This window comes from Bos indicus, chromosome 7, assembly GCF_029378745.1.
Source record: "Bos indicus isolate NIAB-ARS_2022 breed Sahiwal x Tharparkar chromosome 7, NIAB-ARS_B.indTharparkar_mat_pri_1.0, whole genome shotgun sequence".
Classification (NCBI taxonomy): Eukaryota; Metazoa; Chordata; class Mammalia; order Artiodactyla; family Bovidae; genus Bos; species Bos indicus.
Window position 1 is genome coordinate 2675366 of NC_091766.1, and position 25874 is coordinate 2701239.

Consider the following 25874-nt stretch of genomic DNA (forward strand, 5'->3'; position numbering starts at 1 on the left):
GGGCTTCATAATAGCAGACAGTGGCAATTAACAGTTCACTCCTTAGTTCCAACCAACTAAGGAACAAGGGTGACCCAGGTCTCAAAACCAGCAGCTGGTTTTCTCTTAGAGCCACAATGGAGAATAAGGGCTAAATTTATCCTCTGCTGAAGCCTGAGTGCTGTATCCGCCCCCCAGATTCATATGTTCAAGTCCATACTCCTACCAGGATGGTGTCTGAAGTTGGGACCTTTTCAAGGTGATCAGGCTTAGATGAGGTCATAAGGGTGGAGCCTCATGAATAGGATTAGTGCCCTAATAAGAAGGGACGCCTTCTGCCGGGAGCCGGCATATTGCATATTGAGTGCATATTGCATATTGAGTGCAGCACTTTCCACAGCATCATCTTTCAGGATCTGGAATAGCTCAACTGGAATTCTATCACTGCCAGGAGCCAGCGTGAGGAACTCCGCCCATGACAAAGGTCATGAGGAAGGAGGCTTGGCACACGCAAAGGCGGGATCGAGCCTCAGGAGTCCCCCATCTACCCCCAAAACCAGAGTCTGCCTACTTTCTGCTTTGTGCTCTCACCTACACCTCTGACTTTACGGGGGGCTGTCCCCCACTACCTCTCTCTGAAAAAATGAGTTAGCTTACAGCTCCAGTTAATAATTCCTGGGTGTGACAGTGTTTAACCTACAAACTCCTTTGGAAATCCTCTAGCCTGCCTGAATAGGTTTTTCCGGACACGTGATTGTTCAGAGCCTCCCAACTGTGAGAGGCAGGAGATGTTCTAAACTGTCTAAACACAGATTCTTTTGAGTAGTTAAAAGATTAATTAGAAATTGTATTGGTGAAGGGATTTTCACTTGTTGGGCCAATGTTTGCTGCTAAGTCTCCATATCCCTTACCTGCTGTGTCCCTGGCAGTGTATTGATTAATATAATTGGTGTAAGTAGTAGCTTTAATGTTTGTAACCTGGGACCCTTGAGTTAATTCTTTTTCTTGTTATAGCCCACCACACCTTTGCTCTGTAGGAATGCAACTTTATCTAATGCTTTTGGAGGGTGGCTCCTGACCAATCACCTTTAAAGAAAAATAAGTTTTCTGAAGAAAGGGTCTTAAAATGTTAACAGGCCTCCGGGCCAGAAGATGATGTAAATCACCTAAGCTTTTGCATATGATAAGTTTGCAGGAAGAAAGCCTGGCTTGCTGCCTGACTCCACCCCTTCCCCCATTATCCTCTATGCATAACTTAAGGTATAAAATCTACTTTGGAAAATAAAGTGCGGGCCTTGTTCACTGAAACTTGGTCTCCCCATGTCGCGCTCTCTCTCAAATTCTGGCTGAGTCTCCATCTGGAGCGCAGAACCTGCCATGCTTGCTAATTATGCCTGGGCTTCTAAGATCCGACCGGGGAGGCCTCAGTGTCTCCTCTCTTTTGGGAGAATGGAAGGATGCCTGCGGCCTACGCAAGTGGTGCAAACTTCTTGTCTTGAAGTTTTATTGGTCTCCCGCATAAACCAAGCTACTCAGCCTCTTTTCTCCACTGAATTTTCCTACTGAGCTATCCTCATCCTATTACTCTTTATATCTTTGATAAAATATTTAAATAAATAGGTCGCCGACGCCGTCCCCGCTTCAAATACCCTGGATCAGCCGGGGCTGGTCCCCAGCAGCCTTCTCCCTTCCCCCACGTGAGAACACAGAGAGAAGACAGCTGTTGGCCACTTGGAAGAGGACTGTCACCAGCACCCTTCCGTTTCCATAACTTCAGGCAGTGCTGCCCCGTCTATGGGACTTTGTTATAACAGCCTGAAATAAGATACCCACCCCCAAAACAACCAAAGGAAAACAAACACAATAAAGAAAATAATGGCCACGATGCAGTGATTTATAATAAGAAACAGAAGTTTGGTCTTCCTCCTGTTCCTGACTCAGAGTTCCTACACACTTGGAATTTCCTAACTGGACAGGCATAGAGGTGGGGATTTTTTTTTCTAATTTATTTTAATTGGAGGCTAATTACTTTACAATATTGTGGTGGTTTTTGCCATACATTGACATGAATCAGCCATGGGTGTACATGTGTTCCCCTCCTGACCCTCCCCCCACCTCCCTCCCCATCCCATCCCTCAGGGTCATCCCAGTGCACCAGCCCTGAGCACCCTGTCTCATGCATTGAACCTGGACTGGCGATCTGTTTCACATATCATTACATAACATATATTAATACATGTTTCAATGCTATTCTCTCAAATCATCCCACCCTCACCCTCTCCCACAGAGTCCAAAAGTCTGTTTACATCTGTGTCTCTTTTGCTGTCTCGCATATAGGGTCATCGTTACCATCTTTCTAAATTCCATATATATGCGGTAGTATACTGTATTGGTGTTTTTCTTTCTGACTTACTTCACTCTGTATAATAGGCTCCAGTTACATCCACCTCATTAGAACTGATTCAAATGCATTCTTTTAAATAGCTGTAATATTCCATTATGAACCACAGCTTTCTTATCCATTTGTCTGCTGATGGACATCTATCTACATTGCTTCCATGTTCTGGCTACTGTAAACAGTGCTGCGATGAACATTGGGGTACATGTGTCTCTTTCAGTTATGGTTTCCTCGGTGTGTATGCCCAGAAGTCCCAGAAGTGGGATTGCTGGGTCATATGGCAGTTCTATTTCCACTTTTTTTAAAGGAATCTCCACACTGTTCTCCATAGTAGCTGTACCAGTTTTCATTCCCACCAACAGTGTAAGAGGGTTCCCTTTTCTCTGCACCCTCTCCAGCATTTATTGTTTGTAGACTTTTTGATAGCAGCCATTCTGACTGGCATGAGACGGTACCTCACTGTGGTTTTGATTTGCACTTCTCTGATAATGAATGATGTTGAGCATCTTTTCATGTGTTTGTTAGCCATCTGCATGTTTTTTTTGGAGAAATGTCTGTTTAGTTCTTTGGCCCATTTTTTGATTGGGTCATTTACTTTTCTGGAATTGAGCTGCAGGAACTGCTTGAATATTTTTGAAATTATTTGTCAGTTGCTTCATTTGCTATTATTTTCTCCCATTCTGAAGGCTGTCTTTTCACCTTGCTTATAGTTCCCTTCATTGTGCAAAAGTTTTTAACTTGAATTAGGTCCCATCTGTTTATTTTTCCTTTTATTTCCATTACTCTAGGAGGTAGGTCATAGAGGATCCTGCTGTGATTTATGTCGGAGAGTGTTTTGCCTATGTTCTCCTCTAGGAGTTTTATAGTTTCTGGTCTTACATTTAGATCTTTAATCCATTTTGAGTTTATTTTTGTGTATGGTGTTAGAAAGTGTTGTAGTTTCACTCTTTTACAAGTGGTTGACCAGTTTTCCCAGCACCACTTGTTAAAGAGATTGTCTTTTCTCCATTGTATATTCTTGCCTCCTTTGTCAAAGATAAGGTGTCCATAAGTGCGTGGGTTTATCTCTGGGCTTTCTATTTTGTTCCATTGATCTATATTTCTGTCTTTGTGCCAGTACCATACTGTCTTGATAACTGTGGCTTTGTAGTATAGCCTGAAGTCAGGCAGGTTGATTCCTCCAGTTCCACTCTTCTTTCTCAAGATTGCTTTGGCTATTCAAGGTTTTTTGTATTTCCATACAAATTGTGAAATTATTTGTTCTAGTTCTCTGAAAAATACCGTTGGTAGCTTGATAGGGATTGCACTGAATCTATAGATTGCTTTGGGTAGTATACTCATTTTCACTATATTGATTCTTCTGATCCATGAACATGGTATATTTCTCCATCTATTTGTGTCATTTTTTATTTCTTTCATCAGTGTTTTATAGTTTTTATATATAGGTCTTTTTTTTCTTTAGGTAGATTTGGATTTTACATTAATGATGTGATTTTTTTTCTGAAAGCCCCTAAGGATGTGGTGATTCTTCCATAAGCCAGGGTAACCAACCACAGGATTAGAAGTTTGGGAACCTCTGACCGTCAGGAAGGAGAGAAGGGCTGGAGATTTAATTCAATCACCAATGGTCAATGATGTAATCAGTGTGTCTGTATAATGAAACCTCCATAAAAACCCAAGAGAATAGGGTTCAGAGAGCTTTCCAGTTGGTGAGCACACGATCAGGGGAGAGTGGCAAGCTCGACCTGGGCCCTTCCCTCCTGCCTGGCCTACACATCTCTTCCATCTGGCTGTTTCTAAGTTATATCCTTTTATAATACACTGCTAACATAGTAAGTAACATCCTTCTCTGAGTTCTGTGAACCACTTTAGTAAATTAATCAAATCCAAGGAACGAATCACCGGAATCTCTAATTTATAGCATATTGGCCAGAAGCACAGGTGAGAACCTGGACTTGCAGCTGATATCTGAAGTGGTGAGAGGCAGCTTTGTGGGAGTGAGCCCTTAGCCTACGGGATCTGATGCTATCTCTGGGAAGATGGGATCAGAATTGAGTTAAACTATAGGACACTCCAGACCACCTGACCTGCCTCTTGAGAAATTTGTATGCAGGTCAGGAAGCAACAGTTAGAACTGGACATGCAACAACAGACTGGTTCCAAATAGGAAAAGGAGTACGTCAAGGCTGTATATTGTCACTCTGCTTATTTAACTTACATGCAGAGTACATCTTGAGAAATGCTGGGCTGGAAGAAGCACAAGCTGGAATCAAGATTGCCGAGAGAAATATCAATAACCTCAGATATGCAGATGACACCACCCTTATGGCAGAAAGTGAAGAAGAACTAAAGAGCTTCTTGATGAAGGTGAGCGAGGAGAGTGAAAAAAACTGGTTTAAAACTCAGCATTCAAAAAACTAAGATCATGGCATCCAGTCCCTTCACTTCATGGCAAATAGATGGGGAAACAGTGGAAACAGTGTCAGACTTTACTTTTTGGGGCTCCAAAATCACTGCAGATGGTGACTGCAGCCATGAAATTAAAAGACGCTTACTCCTTGGAAGGAAAGTTATGACCAACCTGGATAGCATATTCAAAAGCAGAGACATTACTTTGCCAACAAAGGTCTGTCTTATCAAGGCTATGGTTTTTCCAGTAGTCATGTATGGATGTGAAAGTTGGACTGTGAAGAAAGCTGAGCGCCGAAGAATTGATGCTTTTGAACTGTGGTATTGGAGAAGACTCTTGAGAGTCCCTTGGACTGCAAGGAGATCCAACCAGTCCATTCTGAAGGAGATCAGCCCTGGGATTTCTTTGGAAGGAATGATGCTAAAGCTGAAACTCCAGTACTTTGGCCACCTCATGCAAAGAGTTGACTCATTGGAAAAGACTCTGATGCTGGGAGGGATTGGGGGCAGGAGGAGAAGGGGATGACAGAGGATGAGATGGTTGGATGGCATCACTGACTCGATGGACGTGAGTCTGAGTGAACTCTGGAAGTTGGTGATGGATAGGGAGGCCTGGTGTGCTGCGACTCATGGGGTCGCAAAGAGTCGGACACGACTGAGTGACTGAACTGAACTGAACTGATAGGACACTCATCTGGTGTCTCAGAGAATTTCTTTTTGTGGGAGAGAAAATACCCACAGGTTAGAACTGGGTACAGAATGAGCAGAATGGTTTTCAAATCACAGGAATTATGCAAGTGAAGGACAGTGATCTGTTAGAGACAGGAATGCAGGCAGATTCTTTACTAACTGAGCTATGAGGGAAGCCTCAGGAAACAACAGTGGGCCCTATAATTGCCCCAGCTTACTGCCTGAAGTTTACATGAAGGGGAAACTGAGGCAGAGCCAAGCAGATCCTGAGTAGAGGAAACAAGAGCTGATGTCCTGAGAGACAAAGGCAGTCTTTGTCTATGGAACAGAAAATCAGAGAAGAGAAAGCTGTGCAGAGAGAGGGCCCCCTCCAGAGCACCAATTGGTACATGCATACAGGAGAGCCATCTGAAAGGGCCAGAGAAGACAGGGCCACAGGAGCACAAGGGCTGAAATAATGTCTGTCTACAGGCAGATTGGGCACTTTCATAATTCATAGGCATCAGGTAGAGTGCTCAGGAAAACTTACTTCAGCAGACAAAGACAGTCAGCCTTGGACTGAGCACTGCCTTGGCCCCACCTAACAAATCACACAAGGCATATCCAAAAGGATCCAGCTGCTTCCAAGTGACTCATTGTATTACTCAAGAAGACATGCAGAAACACAAAATACTCACCTCCCAATGGGGTTAAATTCACACTGTCAGGCATTCAGGCAAGACTGTCAAGACATGCAAGGAGTCAGAAAACACACAACCTATAACATGTAGAATAATCTGTCAGTTGAAACCAACTCAGACTTGACACAGATGTTAGAACTGAGAGAGAAGGAGATTCACCAAGCAATAGAACTGTATTCCATGTGTTCAAGAAGTTAAGATGAGATCTGCTGCTGCTACTGCTAAGTCGCTTCAGTCGTGTCTGACTCTGTGCGACCCCATAGACGGCAGCCCACTAGGCTCCTCTGTCCCTGGGATTCTTCAGGCAAGAACATTGGAGTGGGTTGCCATTTCCTTCTCCAATGCATGAAAGTGAAAAGTGAAAGTGAAGTCGATCAATCGAGCCCGACTCTTAGCGACCCTATGGACTGGAGCCTGCTGGGCTCCTCTCTAGAACATATCAAAAAGATTCAAGTAGGGTGGCTTCCACAGTGGTCTAGTGCTTAAGAATCTACCCACCAATGCAGCAGACATGGGTTTGATCCCTGATACAGGAAGCTCCCACATTCTGCAGAGCAACTAAACTACGCATCACAACTCCTGAGCCAGCCTTCTCGAGCCTGTGGGCCACAACAAGAGAAACCACCACACCAAAACAAAGAGCAGCTCCCGCTCCACGCAACCAGAGAAAGCTCACATGCAGTGACAGCCCAGCGCAGTCAAAAACTAAAAGGTAAACAAATAAGTCATTTTTAAGAAAAATGATTCAAGTGGAACTTTTAGGGATAAACAATACAATGGATAGGATTGACAGCAAATTAGATACTATAGAAAAAAAGATAGTGAATGTAAAAGCATAGCAATAGAAACTATGAAAAATGAAATGCACAGAAAACAAGAGTTTTAAAATTTAAAAGGATTATTAGTAAGCTGTGGTACAACTTCAGCTGTGCTCAGTTCTCAGTCATGTATGACTCTTTGTGAACCCATGGACTGTAGCCCACCAGGCTCCTCTGTCCATAGCATTTCCCAGGCAAGAAAACTGGAGTGTGTTGCCACTTCCTTCTCCAGGGGATTTTCCCGACCCAGGGAGTGAACCTGCATCTCTTGCATCTCCTGCATTGCCAGGCTGATTCATCACAAGATTCTGCAAGATAATTACAGAAAAACATCTACTTCTGCCTCACTGACTAGGTCAAAGACTTTGACTGTGTGGATCACAAAAAATGGTGGAAAATTCTTACAAAGATGGGAATACCAGACCACCTTACCTGTCTTCTGAGAAATCTGTATGTATGTCAAGAAGCAACAGTTAGATCTGGACATGGAACAACGGAATGATTCAAAATTGGGAAAGGAGTACGTCAAGGCTGTATATTGTCACCCTGCTTTTTTAACATATATGCAGAGTACATCATGAGGAATGCCAGGCTGGATGACTCACAAACTGGAATCAAGATTGCCAGGAAAAATATCAATAACCTTTGATATGCAGAAAGTGATGAGGAACTAAAGAGCCTCTTGATGAAGGTGAAAGAAGAGAGTGAAAAAGCTGGCTTAAAACTCAACATTCAAAAACTTAAGATTATGGCATCTGGTCCCATCAATTCATGGCAAATAGATGGGGAAACAATGGAAACAGTGACACACTTTATTTTCTTGGGCTTCAAAATCACTGCAGAGAGTGACTGCAGCCATGAAATTAAAAAACGCTTGCTCCTTGGAAGAAAAACTATGACAAACCTAGACAGCATATTAAAAAGCAGACATCATTTTGCTAACAAAGGTCCATATAGTCAAAGGTATAGTTTCTCCAGTAATCAAGTATGGGTGTGAATGTTGGACCATAAAGAAGGCTGAGCGCAGAAGAATTGATGCTTTTGAACTGTGCTGCTGGAGAAGATTCTTCAGAGTCCCTTGGACTGCAAGGAGATCAAATCATCAATCTTAAAAGAAATCAACCCTGAATATTCATTGGAAGGACTGATGCTGAAGCTGAAGCTCCAATACTGTGGCCACCTGATGCGAAGGGCCAACTCATTGGAAAAGACCCTGATGCTGGAAAAGATTGATGGCAGGAGGAGAAGGGGATGACAGAGGTTGAGATGGTTGGATGGCATCACTGACTCAATGGACATGAGTCTGAGAAAACTCCAGGAGATACTGAAGGACAGGGAAGCCTGGCATGTTGCAGTCCATGGGGTTACAAAGAGTTGGACGTGACTGAGCGACTGAACAACAGGTGCAACTTCAAGTGCCTCGATTATTTGTAAGTCCCCAAATGAAGGGGGAAAGGAAAAATATTTCAAGAAATAATGCCTCACAAATTTCAAACTTAATGAAAAATATTAAAAGTGTTAGTTGCTAAGTTGTGTCCAACTCTTTTGCGAGCCCATGGATTGTACAGCCCACCAGGCTCCTCTGTCCATGGAATTCCCCAGCCAAGAATGCTGGAGTGAGTAGCCCTTCCATTCTGTAGGAGATCATCTTGACCCAGGGATCAAACCTGGGTTTCCTGCATTGTAGGCAAATTCTTTACCATCTGAGCCCCCAGGGAAGCCCCATTAACTCAAGAAGCTCAATTAACTGCAAGATAAGGAACTTAAAGACAAGTGCACCAAAAAATATGATTACTCAAAAATCATTGATAAAAAGGAAATAATAAAAAGTACCCAGAGATTATGTTTGCAGGAATTGACAAGCTGATTCTAATATGCATTAAAAAATACAAGAGACTCAGAATGGTCAAAACAATCAAGTTGGCAGACTCACAGTTTCAAAACTTAATACAAAGCTACAATAGTCAAAGCAGTGTAGTAATGGCATAATGACAGACATCTGGACGAATGGAAGAGAAATGAAAGTCAGAAATAAATCTATACATTTAATGGAAATTCATTTCTGGCAAAAAGAGTTCCAAGACGATGTCATAAGGGAAAATATTCTTTACAACAAATGATACAGGTACTTTTCCCCAGCCCATGGCTTTTCATCCTCAACACTTGAGTTTTCAGAGCAAATGGTTTTAAGTCTGAGGAGGTCCACTTTACCAATTTTTCGTTTTAGGGCGAAGTCTTAAAGTAGTCTTTTCCTAGCCCTTGATCCTGAGGATTTCTCCCCACGTTTTCCCTAAAAGTTTGATAGGTTCATATTTTACATTTAAGTATGTAATCCATTCTAAGGTAATTTTCATACAAGGTTGAACTTCCTATTTTTGGTTTATTTTTTTAATTAGTAAATTTTAATTGGAGGATACTTACAATATTGTGATGGTTTTTATACCTCAACGTGAATCAGCCACGGGTGCACATGTTTCCCCCATCCTGAACACCCCCTCCCTCCCTCTGGGTTGTCCCAGAGCACTGGCTTTGGGTGCCCCGCTTCATGCATCAAACTTGCACTGGTCATCTATTTCACATTTGGTAATATACATGTTTCAATGCTGTTTTCTCAAATCATCCCACCCTCGCCTTTCCCCACAGAGTCCAAAAGTGTTCTTTACATCTGTGTCTCTTTTGCTGTCCTGCATATAGGATCATCGTTACTGTCTTTCTAAATTCCATATATATGCGTTAATATTGGTGTTTCTCTTTCTGACTGACTTTACTCTGTATAACAGGTTCTAGGTTCATCCACCTCATCAGAACTGACTCAAATATGTTCCTTTTTATAGCTGAGTAGTATTCTATTGTGTGTATGTACCACAACTTCCTTATCCATTCATCTGCCGATGGACATCTAGGTTGCATCCATGTCCCAGCTATCGTAAACAATGCTGCAATGAACGTTAGGGTACATGTGTCTCTTTCAATTCTGGTTTCCTTGGTGTGTTCATATTTTTGCCTGCTGCTGCTGCTGCTAAGTCGCTTCAGTCGTTGTCTGACTCTGTGCGACCCCATAGACGGCAGCCCACCAGGCTCCCCCGTCCCTGGGATTCTCCAGGCAAGAACACTGGAGTGGGTTGCCATTTCCGTCTCCAATGCATGAAAGTGAAAAGTGAAAGTGAAGTCGCTCAGTCGTGCCTACAATTGCTCAAATTACGCCAGCACTATTTGAAATTCCATCCTTGAATCTGAAATTCTGTGTTTCCTCTATTTGTTTTTGGATTTTTGTCAAAAATCAGATGGATTTATTCGTACTGAAGCTATCTAGGGGCCCACCAGGAATCAGGAACAAAGATCAAATATATATATTTCTTATTTTGCCACAGTGCCATTAACCACCCACTGTGCCCATGGGGTACCTCCAAATCTTCCCAGGTTCTTCCCCATCCCATTTACCTCCCAAGGGGGGGCTCCAAGGGAACTCTCTATCTGCCACAAGACTTTTCGGCCCCAAATTCTGCCTGACCTGAGACCAATGCTGGGCTGGGAATCCTCCAGCTCAGCACTGCCTCTCACTGCCAGGATCCCTGCCCTGCCTGAATCTTCACACCCAAATGTGCACTCACGGTCCACACGGAGCTCGGCCTTTGTAGAGGACACACCCACACTGTTCTCGGCCAGGCAGCGGTAGACACCCATGTCTGCTGGCACCACAGCCGTGATGATGAGCTGGTGGCCACCTTGTTGATCCTCACTGATCATGTAGTGGTCATCCTCCTCCAGCATCCTCCCATCCTTGAACCACCGCACGGTGGGCACAGGCTGGCCTGTCACCACACAGTCAAAGCTCACAGGGTACCCATCCAGCACCTCCTGATTCTGTAGCTCGGTCAGGAACACCGGGGCTAGAAGAGAAGGGCAGGGCATACAGCACGTCAGCCCTGGGCTCCCCTCAGCTACCCCAGCTGCCAGAAGTTCAATGCTGCACGGCACCCATTCACGTGAGTGCTCATAGACTGGTGGCCAAACAGAATTCTGTCTCTGTCAACTGAGCTATCCCCTCCTCCCCATGCCTTACAAGAATCCTCTCTTTGCCAGCCTCCCAAGCTCCCATGAGGTCAGAGAGATAGCAGACAAGAAATGGGGAGGAAGGGGAGGTAAAGGGAAGACCAAGGCTGGCAGTCTGGGATTGGAAGCACACAAGCAGCTCGGAATTAAAGAGGAAAAATGATGCTGTGGTTGTTTACGACACCCCCTTTAGGGTATCATCATGATGGTAATCATTATGACGGTAATGATGTTGCCTGTTAGGGAGACAGAAGTAAACAGCGAAATGACTTTTCAATTAACTTTAGTTGCTGGAGTGGGAAATAGGGTTCAGACTGGACTATGTGCGACCCTACCTTTTATACAGATTACATCTCAAACCCTCATGGGGGAAAAAATAAATCCCTAAACTCTAGGAAGTCAGTATTCCTGAACATATTTCATAGAATAGGACTCTGAGGCTCAAAGAGGCAGAGCTGGAATTTAAATTGAGCTTTGTCTCACCCCAAAGTCAGGGCTCTTTCCAGCTCAGTGGGCCGCATCTGTGCACAGCCAGAAGCTAAAGCCCAGCCACCTCCTTGAGTCTTCAGCTGACGCTGGATCACCAGCCTGGCTTTGCTCGTCCTCCCCGCATACAGCTTGCAGACTCACCAGCCTCTGCCGCCAGCACTGGCTCCAGCGGGGCTGAAGGGGCGGGTGCCACCTTGCCAATGCGCATCTCCACCCTGCGTGGTCCCAGCTCGGACAGGCTGACGTCCACACTGATGCCCAACACGCCAAACATTTCCTGGAAGCGGCTGGCTGCCTGGCGGGCTTCCGCCAGCGTCTCAAAGCAGATGCAGATGGAGTGCTCATCTTCGCGGTACGTCTGCCAGTCCCCAGGCTCCTCAGGCTCTGCCTTGCCCTCGTCAGCGCTGAAGAAGATCTCCTCGTCCGAGACCTCCTCTGGGCCTTTCGTGCGGAAGAGGCGGTGCAGCCGCCGGGCGGCCCGGCGGAAGGTGTCATCCAGCTCACCCCCGGAGGAGCTCTCGTTCTCGCTCTCCGTGCCACTGACCACCACGGTGGCACTGTGGGCCACGTGGCCAAACTTGTTGCTCACCTGACAGGTGTAACGGCCAGCGTCGGCCCGCCCCAGGCTAGTGACCAGCAGAGAACAGGTGCCGTCCGCAAGCTGGTCAATGTGGTGGTGCCGGCTGTCCGTCAGTTCCACACCATCCTTCAGCCAGCGGGCGCGCACATCTGTCTTGCTGGACACGACACACTCCAGATGCAGGACGTCTCCCACCTGTGCCACAGTGTCCCCAAATGTGCAGCGGAGCACGGGCCCCTCCTGCTGCTGCATCTCCTTCCGGACCTTATAACCCTTGAAGGCCGCCTGGATCTTCACTGCGGCCTGGTCCAAGGTCGGGTCACTCAGGTCCCCAGCGCTCAGGTCTCCTGGTGGTGGGTATACTGCAGGTGGCTTCTCCTGCTGCTTCTCCTGTGGCTTCCCTGAGGGGGCTGCTGGGGCCCCAACCTGTGTGCACAGGTAAGGTAGGGTACCTGAGGCCCAGGGCAGGCAAAGGATGTGGCGGGGACATACACAGGGCAGGGAGAAGCAGAGCCCGGGTCTCCCGCCCCAGCTCTAGGCCTTGCTCCAGCATGCCTCGTGCCTGCTGCCTGCTGTCAACCACACTCCCTTCACTGAGGCCAAGTGCCCGAGGGCTTCTGCTGCTGCCAAAAAGCAAGTCTACCCTCCCTGAAACTGCGTTCCGCAGAGGGAGACAGAGCTGTGAGGAATACCACAGAAAGACGGGTTCCAGCTCTTCAGGAAAAGCGTTTTAACAGCCACATGGATGGATGGATGGGTAGGTGAATCGCAGCTGGATCGGCAGCTGGATGACCAATAGATGGGCAGATGGTGAATGGGAAAAGGACTGGATAAATGAGTGCTGGATGGACCGATAGTCAGACAGTGGATAGATGACACGTATCGGATGCATGATGGAGTGGCAAAAATCTAAGAAGCATGGGCCTCTCCTTGCAGGTCAAGCAGACTCACCTTGCTGGCCAGTGGCGAGGGGCTGGGCCTCCCAGCCTTCTTGAGGTAGGAAACCAGCGAAGGCGTGCCTGCACGGGACTCGTCGTCAGAGCTGGTGTGCGAAAGGTCGGCCTCGCCCGTGCGCGCCAGCTCGTCAGCCGTGGAGTACTCCTCTGAGAGGTCAGGCACGGCCTCCTCGGCCTCCTGCCTCGGGCCCTGTGGGCGGCCGTCCTCCTCGGGCAGCTCGCTGATGGAGTCCAGCGTGGGCTCGCGGCTCATGCGGCGCTTCCGGGCCAGCGCCTCCCACAGCAGGTGTAGGTCGCCCTCCTGGGCTGCCTCAGGGGGCAGGCTGGGCTGAGCAGGGACCTCCTCCCCGGATTCTGGGGTCAGCACCACTGAGGAGGGCAGGAGACTGGTCAGTTAGACAAGCACAGCAACCCCAGGCCAGCCTTGGCTACTGACCACAGTTCCCTTTAGAAGCCTCTGCTGCCTGCCTGCTCCAGTACTCTTGCTTGGAAAATCCCATGGACAGAGGAGCCTGGTAGGCTGCAGTCCATGGGGTCGCGAAGAGTCAGACACAACTGAGTGACTTCACTTTCACTTTTCACTTTCATGCATCGGAGAAGGAAATGGTAACCTACTCTAGTGTTCTTGCCTGGAGAATCCCAGGGACAGGGGAGCCTGGTGGGCTGCTGTCTATGAGGTCACACAGAGGAGGACACGACTGAAGCGACTTAGCAGCAGCAGCAGCTGCCTGCCTGGGCCCCGAGAGCTCTGATGCACAATCTTGACAAGGTTTTAGGGGCTCTGAACGGCCCTCTCTAGGCCTCATTCTCCCACACAGGAAACCCCAGGCCAGGGGCAGAGCAGGTGCAGGGGGCTCAGACAGCAGGCAAGCAAGGATTCAAAGAGCTAGCAGTGGGCACCAAGGAGGGGCATCGACCAGGGGACAACGTGACCTCAGGTGTCAGTGATATGGGTCTGACAGGAGGCTGAGCCACACCGATTGTTGCATCGCCCCAGGGTCTGACAGGAGGCTGAGCTACACCGATTGCTGCATCTCCCCAGCCCAGGCCTCAGTCCTTAATGTGAGGGATGTCCGTCCAGCAGTTTCTCAAGAGAGGGCCAGTGAGGAAGCGGGTTGGCCCACTCCACACCCCAGGGCTCCTTCCTCCCCTCCACACAGCGGGCCCCGGGGGACATACCCTGGAAAGCAGCAGCTGACCCAGAGGCTGAGTCCCGTGCAGGGGCGCAGCGGTACTCGCCCTGGTCCTCCGTGGAGAAGCCCCGGATCAGCAGCATCTGCCGCTGGCCCTGCTGGAGCAGCTGGAAGCGCCCGCTCGGCTGGACGCGCTCCGTCCCCTTCAGCCAGACGACCTCACCCGCCTCGGCCACCTCGCACTCCAGACACACGTCCTCCCCGGCCGCCACCTGCCGGCTCTCGGGGGCGGGGGCCGCAGGCCTGGGCTCCAGGGGCTCTGCTGGGAACAGGGATCAGGGTCAGCAAGGGTGCGGGCGGGGACCCTCAGCTGAGAGAGGCTTTGAGGGCTGCAAGCTGGACCCCCACCCTCGCCAACCAAGACTAAGGCAGCCACTCACCGAGCTTCACCATCTGGGGCAGGTAAACGGGCTCCCCAGCGCCCGCCGGGCCCACTGCAGCCACGCGGAAGCGGTAGGTCTCCCCGGGGGCCAGGCCAGCCACCACACACTCGGGCCCGGGCACCAGATCGTGGCACAGCTGCCACTCTCCCGTGGCTGCTGCCTTCATCTCCACCCGGTAGCCACGGAGACCCCCTCCACCATCGCTCGTGGGAGCCACCCAGGACAACGTCACGGAGCTGCCGCTGCGCCCCACCACCTCTGCGTCCTCTGGGGGGTCGGGGAGGCCTGTGGGGCAGGGAGGAGGCAGTCAGTGCAGCAGCGGGCAGCCTGCACCCGCAGACCCGCCCACGCTGGTGTCTGCTCCCCTGAGTCCTATGAGCAGCTGTGCCCCTCAGCCCCGTCTTTCTGCGGGGCTGCAAAGGTGCACTGGAGTCACAGGAAGGGCGTGTGCCCCGAGCCCACTCCATGTGTGGGGCCACAGACAGCCCCCAACAGCTTCTGAAACGGAAATGCCTCGTCCCCCCACCCACCTCCCCCAGAGCCCTGGACCCGAGCTGCGGCAGGCAGGCCCAAGCCACCCACCCAGCACAGTGAGCCTCGCAGAGGCGACAGCATCGCGAGCAGCAAAGGTGACCTCGCCGGCGTGCTGCGGCTGGGCCCGGTGCAGCAGCAGGGCGTGGTGGCTGCCGTCGGCCGTGACGGTCCAGTCCGCGTCATCGGGCTGCACGGAGGCTCCGTTTATGTACCAGGTCGCCTCGCCCACAGGCACCGTCTCGCTAAGGGTGCAGCTGAAGCTGGCCTGCCCCCCGGCACGCACGGTCACGTCCTGGGGCGCCTCCAAGACCTCCAGACGCCAGCCTGTGGGGGCGGGGTAGGGTGGTAGTGTGAGCACAGGGCTGGGGGGGGGGGGGTCCTGGGGGCACTCAGAGACACCCATGCCACCCTCGTCCCACAGCCCCAGAGCAGAGGAGGGCGCCTAGCCTCCCACTCCTCCCACCTCTGGGAGCAGCCTCAGAGATCAACGTCCCCAGCACGACCACCCCGTGCTCTCCTGTCTCAGAAATCAATGCCCTTCCCAGAGGCCCCAGCTCCCCCAGCTCCCTCCACCCCCCACCAAGCAGCCAGGTGCCCAGTGGAGGAGTCCCTATGACCCCTGCTGCCCCAGCCCTTGCCTATGACCCCCAGCCAAATATCCAACGGGGAGGGGGGGTCTCAGGAACCTAGGCCCTCTCCTGTGACCCCTGACCCCATACCCCCACAAGGTGACATCTCCTGGGAGGGCTCTGAGAGGCTCATGTGCCCTGTGTCCCCAGCCTCATCACCAACCCTGCGCCCGAGCAGCGTGGGATCTGGTGAGAGAGGTGAAGAGTCCCGAGTCCTCACACAGGGGCTCTAGCCCACCCTGTCCCACCCCGCGGCAGCGTGCAGTATTTAGGGGGATAGGTCTGAGAAAACGCACCATTGTGGTCCCAGCATCAGCCCCAGCACCCCTGATGCGGGTTATCCCGTGGGAGGGGTCTCAGACCAGCCCCCTCCACCCCTACCCTCCCACACTCCCACAGGGGGACATCAGCTGAGGGACCCCAGAGAACCGCCCTCCTGAGCCCACAAGTCTGACCTCTGACGGTGAGGAAGGCAGACGTCACCATGTCCCCCACCAGGAAGGTCACGCGGCAGCTGTCTTGTGGCCGCAGGTTTTTGAGCAGCAGGAGGTGCCGCAGGCCGTTCTCGAAGTAGACCACCTCGGCATTGTCAGAGGTGTGCACGGGCTCATCGTCCAGCAGCCAGGTGTGGGCGGCCACCTCCGGCTGGGACAGGACGCACTCGAACAGCGCCTCGCCGCCCTCGGGCGCTTCCACGTTTTCCAGGCCCCTCACCACCGTGTTCTTGGCTGCAGAAAAACAGTGGCTCAAGGTGTGCTCAGGGCTTTTCCTACCCAGCACCCCAGGAGTCGTGTGGGAGAGCCCCCCTCAGGACGATGGGCCTCAGAGGATGCGGCCAGGGGGAGGGTGTCTGGGTGTCCACCAGGAGGAGCCGCACAGGGACGCCCTAAGGCCCTGGCCATCCCCACACAGGGACGCCCTAAGGCCCTGGCCATCCCCACACAGGGACGTCCTAAGGCCCTGGCCATCCCCACACAGGGACGTCCTAAGGCCCTGGCCATCCCCACGCCGTCACCAGGCCTTGGTTAGGAAGGAGAGTACGATCCACCTAACAGGTAAGAAGCCTCAAAAATGTTCAGACTGAAAACTCACCCGAGGCTGCGGCCAGGCTCAAACGCAGACAGAGGCTTCTGCCTCTCAGGTCTGCTGCAGCACAGGCCTCCGGAAAACTGTTCCCTTCCTTTCCTCCCCCAGCCAGGGCTAACAGACCCACTGGGCTGCTCCCCTCACTCACTCGGACCAGACATATCTCTGCCCTCATTCTCAGCCTGCTCCAGTTCTCCCGTACACAGAGGCCAGGAGTCAGTGACGAGAAGCTATGCATGTTCTGCGGAAGCCAGGGTGTCAGGCCTGGGCATGCCAGACCCCAGATTCAGCTCAGCACCTGGGCCCCAAGGGCTTGCCACCTCCGAGAGCCCATTCCCATGATGGGCCCCTGGTACCAACACCGGTGCCTTCAAGCTCCGGGGGGCTTCTTGGAGGAGGCAGATCTCTGAGGATGGGCATGACTGAGCCAGGAAGGGGAGGTGTCCAGGAAGCAGAAGCACCTGGAGGGGACACTGCGGTGGGAATGAAGAGGGATGGGTGGGGGGCAGCAGGGAGCCAGGCCAGTGGAGCGAAGGACACAAAACAAGGTGACGAGTGGAGTCGGGCAGGAACGGAGCACAACGGCACCCAAGGCTGCACAGGATGCTGGGGAGGGACCTCCCCAGAGCAGAGGCCCCACAGCGCCCATCCACATCCTTCTCTTGCTGCCCTCCTGGCCCAGGTCTGCTCACGTCATAGACCAGACTCCCCCACATCCCTGGCTCCTTTATTCCCTGAGTCAGAACTGACAGAACCAATAGGGACTTAGGGATGCATGTGTCCCACATCGCGCTGTGCTTGGATGGCTGCGCCCAGCCAGATCAAGGCTGCGGCTGCTCTCGGCAGCGATGAGATGGTTGGGGTGGGGGTGGGGGGAGGGGGAAGGTTGGGCCTACAGTCACTGCTGGAGCTCACCCTCCTTAACTCCTATTTCTACACAATCCCAGATCTTACAGGAGCAGAGGTGAGCCCCTGAGGCCTCCCTCCTGCCGTCTCCTGCATTTCCTTCTCTACTCCCCGCCTGGGACCCAAAGGCTCTGCCCCAGATGTCCCCAAGCCCCCGCCCCAGCTGCCTCCTTCAGACCAGCTCACACTGCAGCTCCTTCCCACAGCTCCTATCACGTTCCTTCACCTCCCACAGCTCCCATCACGTTCCTTCACCTCCCACAGCAAAGCCACCAGTGGAGGGAGGGAGCTTTGTCTGTCCACTGTTGGGCCCCCAGGGGCCAAACAAAAAGTGTTTAACAATGTAGCTGTTGAAGTAGTCTGTGAATGGAATCCGAGTGACCTCAGGGGGACTGTGGCCCAGACCAGGCCCCACCTGCTCTTCCTGTTTTGGAAGGACCCTGACAACTGCCAGCTCTCACCACTGGGAACATTTCAGGTTTTCCCAACCTAACGTGGCTGTGGCCAAATGACACCCCCTCCCCTGCGGGGCTGCTCCGTGTCCCCCACGGGGTATCCCTGCTGTGCTGCAAACGGGGATGTGGGGCTCAGAGTGTCCTCTGAGTGACCAGCCCAGGAAGGGGCAGCGCTGGGGTCTGAATCCGGGACTCAGGGAGCTCAGCCCAGTGGCCCTCCTCTGCTCTAGGACCCAGCCCCAGAGTCTATGTTCCCAAAGGCCCCAGACCTTCCAGCCTCGGCCTCCATCCCTCCCCGAGAGGGTGTTTGGGATGCAGATCCTTCAAGCAGCCTCTGCCCCGTGTTTCCCGGCTGTTCCATCATACTGCTTGGGGACGAGAAGGGGTCTGGGTGGGTGGGCTCAGGGCCTAGGATCTGCTTCCTGGGAGCCCCTCTTTTGCGCATCCTGTCACTGCCTGCCACTCGGCCAGCACGGCTTGGCGTGGGCCTCAGCGCAGCTGTCCTGGGCCCGGGGCTGCCCGCCAGGCGGCCTCACCTTGCACTTGCAGCAGGGCCACCACGCGGGTGCCCGCGGCCTCGCAAGAATAGATGCCGCTGTCACAGGGCAAGGCCGGCCTGAAAGACAGCCTGGCCACGGTCCAGTCCTGCTCTATGACGACACGGTGCCCGTCCGCACACACCGCATGCTCGTCCATCTTCCACGTGGCCTGCACGGGCCGTGAGTACTGGCAGAGGAGCTCGGCCGGGCCGCCCTCCTCCACTGCCAGGTCCCGCATGGCACTGACCACTTCCACTGTGGGATCTGTCGGCCGACAGGCCAGGCACGTGTCAGCCGGAGCCGCGTGGCTGCGGCCCACCCACCCTCTGCAGTCAGCGTCAGCGACTCAGAGGCAAGCAGAAGCAGGGCTGTGGGGCAAGGGGGACCCAGCACCGTGACCCAGGGCCCTCCGCGTGGGGCCAACCTTGCCCCCACGGGCCCCCGCTTGTAGCAGACTGTTGGTTCAGTCTCTATCTGCTGGGCCCTCCCTACCACTGGTCCCTCTGAGCCCCAACTTCCTCTAGCCCGGGACACGTGGTGCCCCAACAGGACACAAAACCCACATCTGAAAGCCCTTGGGCCTGTTCAGGATCCAAAGCTCTGCTGGGCACGGGGCCTCCCCAGTCCAACTCACCCCTTCTCCAGGGGCCTTGTCACCCGCCCCCTCGGGGAGCCCACCCCACCTCCACTTGCTGACATCCCATTCAACAAATGGGCTGCCCCGGGATCTGGGCAAGTGCCCACGCTTACTGTGCAAAAGCACAGAGGAGGCCAGTTGAGAAACTGGGCCCCAAGTGGTTGAAACCACACTGGGCTCTCGTGCCAAGAATGCCCAATACCGCTACTGAGAGCGGGCTGAGGGAGCTTCCTGGAAGTCCGCTACCCTCTCCAATGGCTACCTTTCTCCCAGAAGGGCACAAGACCCTGACCAAACCCACAGCAGCGGAAGCAGCTACAAGCAGGGACAGTGCAGGCCAAGCCCGGGGCTGGGAAGGCTGCCGTCACCTCCAGGCTGCTCTCTGGATACGTGCCTGAGGAAGGGGCAGCCACAGAGTGGGAGCTGGGTGGGCAGCCAGGCCCAGGGCCCTGTGAGCAGGTGGGAACGGGGTCGGCCTCCAGCATCACTGCTGAGTCCGACCTTCTTTCTCATCCACCAGCTAGGACTGCTACCTGCTCACAGCGCCCACCCCTGGCACACATGGAAAGATGCCCCCTGCATCCTGGGGGTCAGTCCCCAAACTCCCACCCAGGAAGCCCGCAGGAAGCGTGCAGGGGCAGCAGAGCAGAAGTTCTAGCACAGGGCAGGGTTCCATTGGCTGGTACCTTTGACCAACAACTTGGCCCTGGAGACCAGGGACCCTGCTCGGTAGGTGACGGTGCCTGAGTCAGCCACCCCCAGGCCTGAGAGCGTGAGGGAGTGGACGGTCCCATCACGCACGGAGATGGCACTCTGGGGGCCGTCCTGCAGCAGGGTCCCATCCAGCCACCAGTGGGCCTCCGGCCCACCAGCACGGGACACCTCGCAGGAGAACGTGGCCACCTCCCCCGCAAAGACGTCCACATTCTGTAAGCCACGTACCAGGCACGGTGCTGCCTCTGTGCAAGAGGGCAAAAGGAGGGGAGATGGGGTGCCCTGGGTCTGTGGGGCCACACCAGGGTCTACCATTTGGGGCTAACCTGGGTCCACCATGCTGGAGGCAGCCTGGGGATGGGGTGTAGAGATCAACCCTGGCCAGCTGGCACCTGGGGCTCACGGGATGAGACAAGGAAACCGCCCACAGTGAGTCTGTGGAGAGCCATCTCAGCCCCCCTACACCCCACAGCGCCCTTCATGACATGTTTGACTCCATCAAAGGAGACCAATGTCCCGCATCTACACCCTTTTCAGTAAGGGAGAACTGACAAGCCTCGAGTCCCATGGACGCGATCCTTAAGGGGTTTGGGGCAGGACAGAAAGGTGAAGTCATGGGGCCCACCTCTCTGAGAGGGAGGGGGTCTGCTAGGGAAGTGAGCCCTACTTCCTGGGGCTTTGGAAGCAGATGCTTCTCCCATCCTCAGAGGGCCATGTGTCCAGATGTCCCCTAAGGTCTCCTAAGGTTCTGGGGCCCTAGTGCAGAATGGCATCCTTCCCTGACCTGCTACACAGGGTGTGAGTTCAGGGGGCTTCCCAGACCGTGTTCTGTGCTGGCACACCCACCCCAGCCAGGCCCTTCCCCAGAGCACCCCATGTCCCTCCCAGGCGTGCACATCGACATGCCTGTCCCAGGCCCACACCAGTCACTCCGTGTTCTCACAGGTGTGCACATCTAACCACACCCCTAACCTGTCCGCCAGCTCCCTATTCCATCTCCAACACGGTTCCCGAGTCTGCCCATCCTCGCCACCCTAGGCTCACAGCTCTGTCTGAAGCCGCAGCTCGGGTCTGCATGTGAGCCAGCTCACCACAAACGGGCAGGGCCAAAGTACGACCCTCAGTGGGGCCTGCAAGACCCAACCCCACTCCATGCTGCCCCTCACAGATGCCCACTCTGACGACACACAAGGCCCTTCCCACCCGGCTCTGCTCAGGACACCCAGGATACGGCCCTCTCCTTGCGTCCAGCTTGAGGATGCTGCACTCTGGAGCCTTCCCCAGCCCTAGAGGCCACAGAGCTGGCACATGAAGACTCACGGTGGGGACAGCTGGGACTCAGGGCACACTGTCTTCCTGCCCCACTCCCCCAGCAGACTGGGGGCTCCCTGAGGGCAGAGCTGCATCTGGCCCCTCTCAAGGTAATAATAAACATATGATGGACAGATAATGGGTGGATGGTGGATGGAAGAATGGATAGTGGATGGATAGGTGGATGAACAGGTAGATGGGAGACATATGGATGGGTGGCCAGACGGACGTAATGAAGGACAGCAGTAGAACGATGGTTAGATGGATGGACTGATGACTGATGGTGGGTGGATGGTAGACAGATGGGTAGATGGTGCATGGATGTATGGATAATGATGAATAGACGATGGCGGGTGGATAAACGCGTGCATGATAGATAACAGATGGTGGCTGGATAAATGGATAGAGAATGGGTGGTGGATGAATGGATGGGTCGTTGAATAATGGATGCGGGACAAATGGATGGACAGATGGAATAGAGGGAGGGATGGATGGATGCATGGATGCATGCGCAGATAGATGAATGGATAAGTGGTGGACGGGCTGATGGTCAAGAGATGGCAGATGGATGGAACCAGTACAAAAACCAGGAGCAGGCCAGCAGGCGAGGGGGAGGCGATCAGAGATGACCAATTCTGGGGACAAAGTATAACAAGTTGAAGGTCCTTAAATCTTATTTCCCACGCCTGGCACACCATCTTCCAAAGCATTCACGTGCCACAGGTGAGCTACTGGACCAACATCCGAGAGCTGTCAGGTACGCAGGTGTGTATAAATGAGAGCACAGGACCTAAATCACAGGAGTAGCTATGTGGAGGGTAGAAGCCCAGAAAACCCTGCCTCGACCTCAGGGCCCAAGTCCCCAGCAACCAGCCTCCCCACCTTCCCCCTACACACAGCCCTGATCCTACGTGAGGACTCCCTCACACACCAGAATTTCTCAAGCTTATTATCTTCACTAGCCCACCTCCCGTGGCTTTAGTGGTCAAGGGTGCAAAATTGCCAGCCCACAGCAAGACCACTGCTGGAAGGCTCAGATTCCTGGCCTCAGCACCTGCCAACAGTCCCTTAAGTAGGGACACATGGACATGCACAAGTGGGAGGCTGGCTGTAGGAGGGGGCTGCCCACCTGTGACCTTCAGCTGGGCCTCTGAGCGACACGAGCCCACTTGGAAACTGATGGTTCCAGCGTCCTCAAGGGTGACCTGATGGAACAGAGATGCACGTGTCAGGCTGGCACTGCCATTTCAACCACCCCGACTTTGCAAGTCCCCAGCCCAATTGCACTGGAGTTGGAACCTTCCCTCTCTCCCAGCTTCTGGGGGAGCAGGTGGGAGGCCCCTGGAAGCACTGCAGGGCACAGAAGGTCTGGGGAACACCACCTTGTGCAGGGTGAGCGAGTGGAGTGTGCCATGTTCCACGGTGATGTCGTTCATCTCGTTGGCCTGCAGGGGCACGCCTCCCAGGGCCCAGTGGGCCTCCTGGCCCAAAGCCCTCGACAGTCGGCACCGGAAGTGGGCGTCCTGGCCTTCGCTGAGCTGAGCGTCCTGCAGGGGCTCCAGGATGGTCACCTCAGGAACTGCACGGGGTGGGGGCGGGGTAGAGGCACGGTATCAGCCTCTGTGTCAGAGATGCCCCTCCCCGCACCATCAGAGCCACCTCCCAGGCCCCTGGGCCTGCCCCCAGCATCCCAGCCCCAACTCCTGAAGACAGGCACACTGGGGGCCGCTCTACTGCAACATCTTGGGTCACCCCAGAATCAGTCATTCAGCACCAGCTCCCACCCTCAAAGGCAGGAAGCCTTGCCATCTATTACTGTCCCCTGACAAGGTCTTAACTGAGGGGGCGTTCCGGCCCCCAAGTGCAGTGAAGCCTGGCTCCTGCTACCTCGGACGGTGAGTTGGGCAGAGGACGTGTGGCGGCCCACGTGGAAGGAGACAGTGCCGGCGTCCTCCGGGGTCACGCTCTTCAGCCTCAGTATGTGGGTGCGGCCACCCTGCACCGCCACTTCGGTCACCTCGTTGCTCTGCAGCGGCAGGCCCTGCAGGCGCCACTCCACGTCCACGCCAGCCTGTGACACCTCGCAGCTGAACTCTGCTTCCCCATCAGCCTGGACCTCGGTGTCAACCAGGCCCCGCACGATGGTCACCTCAGGCTCTGGCGGGTGAAGGGGGCTTTCACCAGACAGGTCAGAGCACCCAAGCCAAGCTCCCATGTCCCCGACCCCAACTCCTCCCCAGGAAGCCTCCTAGGCACTCTCACACTCGTCTCCTGCCACAGCCTCTGCCTGCCCCGTGGGGGATTCAGCACCCACTGTGCTCACAAACACAGCTCCCTCTCGTGACACTGAGCTCCTTGGGATAGGGGCTGGGCTGGGGGCACCTCTGCTGGGAGGAAGCAGGCGGCTGTGGGGTGGGGGACTGCTCGTGTCCCTTCCCAGCCTGTGGCCAACCCTGCCCCGGCTGGGACATGATGGAAGCGAGATCTTCAGGACAGACAGGAGTGCAGAGAGAGTGGCCCAGGCCTGGCTGCCCCACCTGCAGGCGGGGGGTGGGGGTGGGAGGCAGGGCAGTGAGTGGGGGCAACAATCCCCTCAGGCGACACTCTTCTGTAGGGACACCAGCACAGAGCAGTGCAGAGGTGAGCACAGAAAGCCGGCACCCCAAAGGCCTGAGAGGCACCCCGGAACAGCAGCTGGTGAGAGGGGCTGCTGAGGGAACCGGGGTGCCCCCGCGGCAGCTTCAAGGGCAGCGGGTGAGGCAGGGGGCGCTCACCTTTGACTTTGAGGAAGGCCAAGGTCTTCTGGCTGCCCACCATGCAGCTGTACTCGCCCATGTCCTTGGCCTCAAGCCCATGGATCAGCAGCTCACACGTGGCTCCCTGGCGCTGCATCTCATACTTGGGACTCATGTGCAGCTCCACACCCTCCTTGAGCCAGAGCACGGGGGCCCCAGCCTCGGAATCACTCAGCTGGCAGCACAGCCTGGCCACGCCGCCCACCTCCTGCTCAGCACTCTGCAGCTCTGTCTTAAATACAGGCCTGGGGGCTGGGGGAAGCAGGGAGGGGTGCTCAGAGCTGCTGAGCAAGGGGCCTGAGGGCGGGCAGGGTGGACCACGGAGGGGCGCTCAGAGCTGATAATCAAGGGGCCTGCTGGTTTTAGGGGGGCCCAGGGACTGGGGGGGGGCAGGGGCCAGTGGGAGGCTCACCCCGGACAGAGAGGCTGGCGGTGCTCTGCGCGTGGCCCGTGTCACAGGTGTAGAGGCCAGCATCCTCCTGCTCGGCCCTGTGCACCAGCAGTTCAGCGGCTGTGCCTTCCAGCACCATCTGGTACTTGGCACACGGGAAGAGCTGCAGGGAGCCCTTGCGCCACTCCACACTGCTGCCCGCCCGGCTCAGCTCACAGCGCAGGCGTGCCGTCGTGCCCTCGTCTACCTCCTGGGCCTGCAGCTCTCGAAGGAACCTCACAGGCGCAGCTACAGGGGGAGGCAGAACGTGAGGGCGGGAGCAGCTATGGGGGCAGGGGTCCACAGGGACGCAGCTCTCAGGGGGCGGCAGCGGGCAGGGGGCGGGGGGCGTCACCCCAGGCCTGCCCACCCCGTGGGAGCCAGGGTCACCCCCCGTGTGTGGGGCCGCTGGGCGCCCACCTGTGACGGACAGGGTGGCGCTAGTGGCCTGGGAGCCGCAGCTGCAGGTGTACTCTCCCGTGTCCTCCCGGCGCAGGCCCCTCAGCACCAGCTCTGCCACGTGGCCCTGCTGCCGCGGCTCCCGGCGCCCATCGGCCTGCACCTCCAGGCCCCCCTTACTCCAGACAACGGCGGCCCCAGGCTCGGAAAGCTCACACCGCAGGCTGGCCGAGGTACCCTCCTCAGCCTGCAGGCTCTGCAGCGGCTTCCGGAACACCACCTGTGGGGCTGCGGAGCGGGGATCGGGGTGAAGGGGAGAGGGAAGGCCATCCCCAAGCCTGAGGCCCAGTCACCCAGACAGGAGACTGGCACCCCAAACCCAGTCAGACCCCCTGAGGGCCTTAACCAGGCCTGCCTCACCTGCCCACAGGACCCACTGCCTCAGGCTCCTCTGGAGGATCGGAGTGGGAGTAGGGTCATGGGCCGGGGTCTACTCTAAGGTAGAGGAGGGAATGCAGTGGGGGCTGCAAAAGGGACCCTGGATCTGACCCAGGGGATTCGCATGCTGACTTCCACCCAGGAAGCCCACAGGCAAGCCCGTGTCCCTCCAGCCACTGAGGTGGGAAAGCAGGGATCTGCTTAGACTCCCAGGGCAGGGCCACGACCCCCAGATCCTGACTAGAGGCTATGGAGTATGGGGGAAGTGTGGACTGCATTAGGACAGGCAGGGGAGGGGAACAAGGTGGAAATTCCATCCACACATGAGGCTAACCGCGGAGGTCACCTGACTGGAGAGCAGAACCCAGACATG

General features: G+C 54.4%; 1 protein-coding gene across 39 annotated transcripts in view; it reads right to left on the reverse strand.

The window, feature by feature from the left end:
- OBSCN (obscurin, cytoskeletal calmodulin and titin-interacting RhoGEF) overlaps positions 1 to 25874 on the reverse strand; it is a 230155-nt gene that overhangs the window by 39220 nt on the left and 165061 nt on the right. For 35 of the 39 annotated variants that reach the window (XM_070792362.1, XM_070792374.1, XM_070792359.1 and 32 more), the window contains 15 exons: positions 25085 to 25351; positions 24647 to 24913; positions 24214 to 24486; positions 23327 to 23596; positions 22822 to 23018; positions 22569 to 22644; positions 20101 to 20373; positions 18775 to 19041; positions 16247 to 16519; positions 15211 to 15486; positions 14626 to 14913; positions 14232 to 14507; positions 13048 to 13421; positions 11658 to 12522; positions 10586 to 10864 (listed from right to left, as the gene is read on the reverse strand). In XM_070792362.1, coding sequence (XP_070648463.1) covers positions 10586 to 10864; positions 11658 to 12522; positions 13048 to 13421; positions 14232 to 14507; positions 14626 to 14913; positions 15211 to 15486; positions 16247 to 16519; positions 18775 to 19041; positions 20101 to 20373; positions 22569 to 22644; positions 22822 to 23018; positions 23327 to 23596; positions 24214 to 24486; positions 24647 to 24913; positions 25085 to 25351 — 4521 coding nt within the window. The remainder of the gene's footprint in view (positions 1 to 10585; positions 10865 to 11657; positions 12523 to 13047; positions 13422 to 14231; positions 14508 to 14625; positions 14914 to 15210; positions 15487 to 16246; positions 16520 to 18774; positions 19042 to 20100; positions 20374 to 22568; positions 22645 to 22821; positions 23019 to 23326; positions 23597 to 24213; positions 24487 to 24646; positions 24914 to 25084; positions 25352 to 25874) is intronic. The other 4 variants (XM_070792367.1, XM_070792382.1, XM_070792345.1 and 1 more) reach the window with 3 other exon arrangements.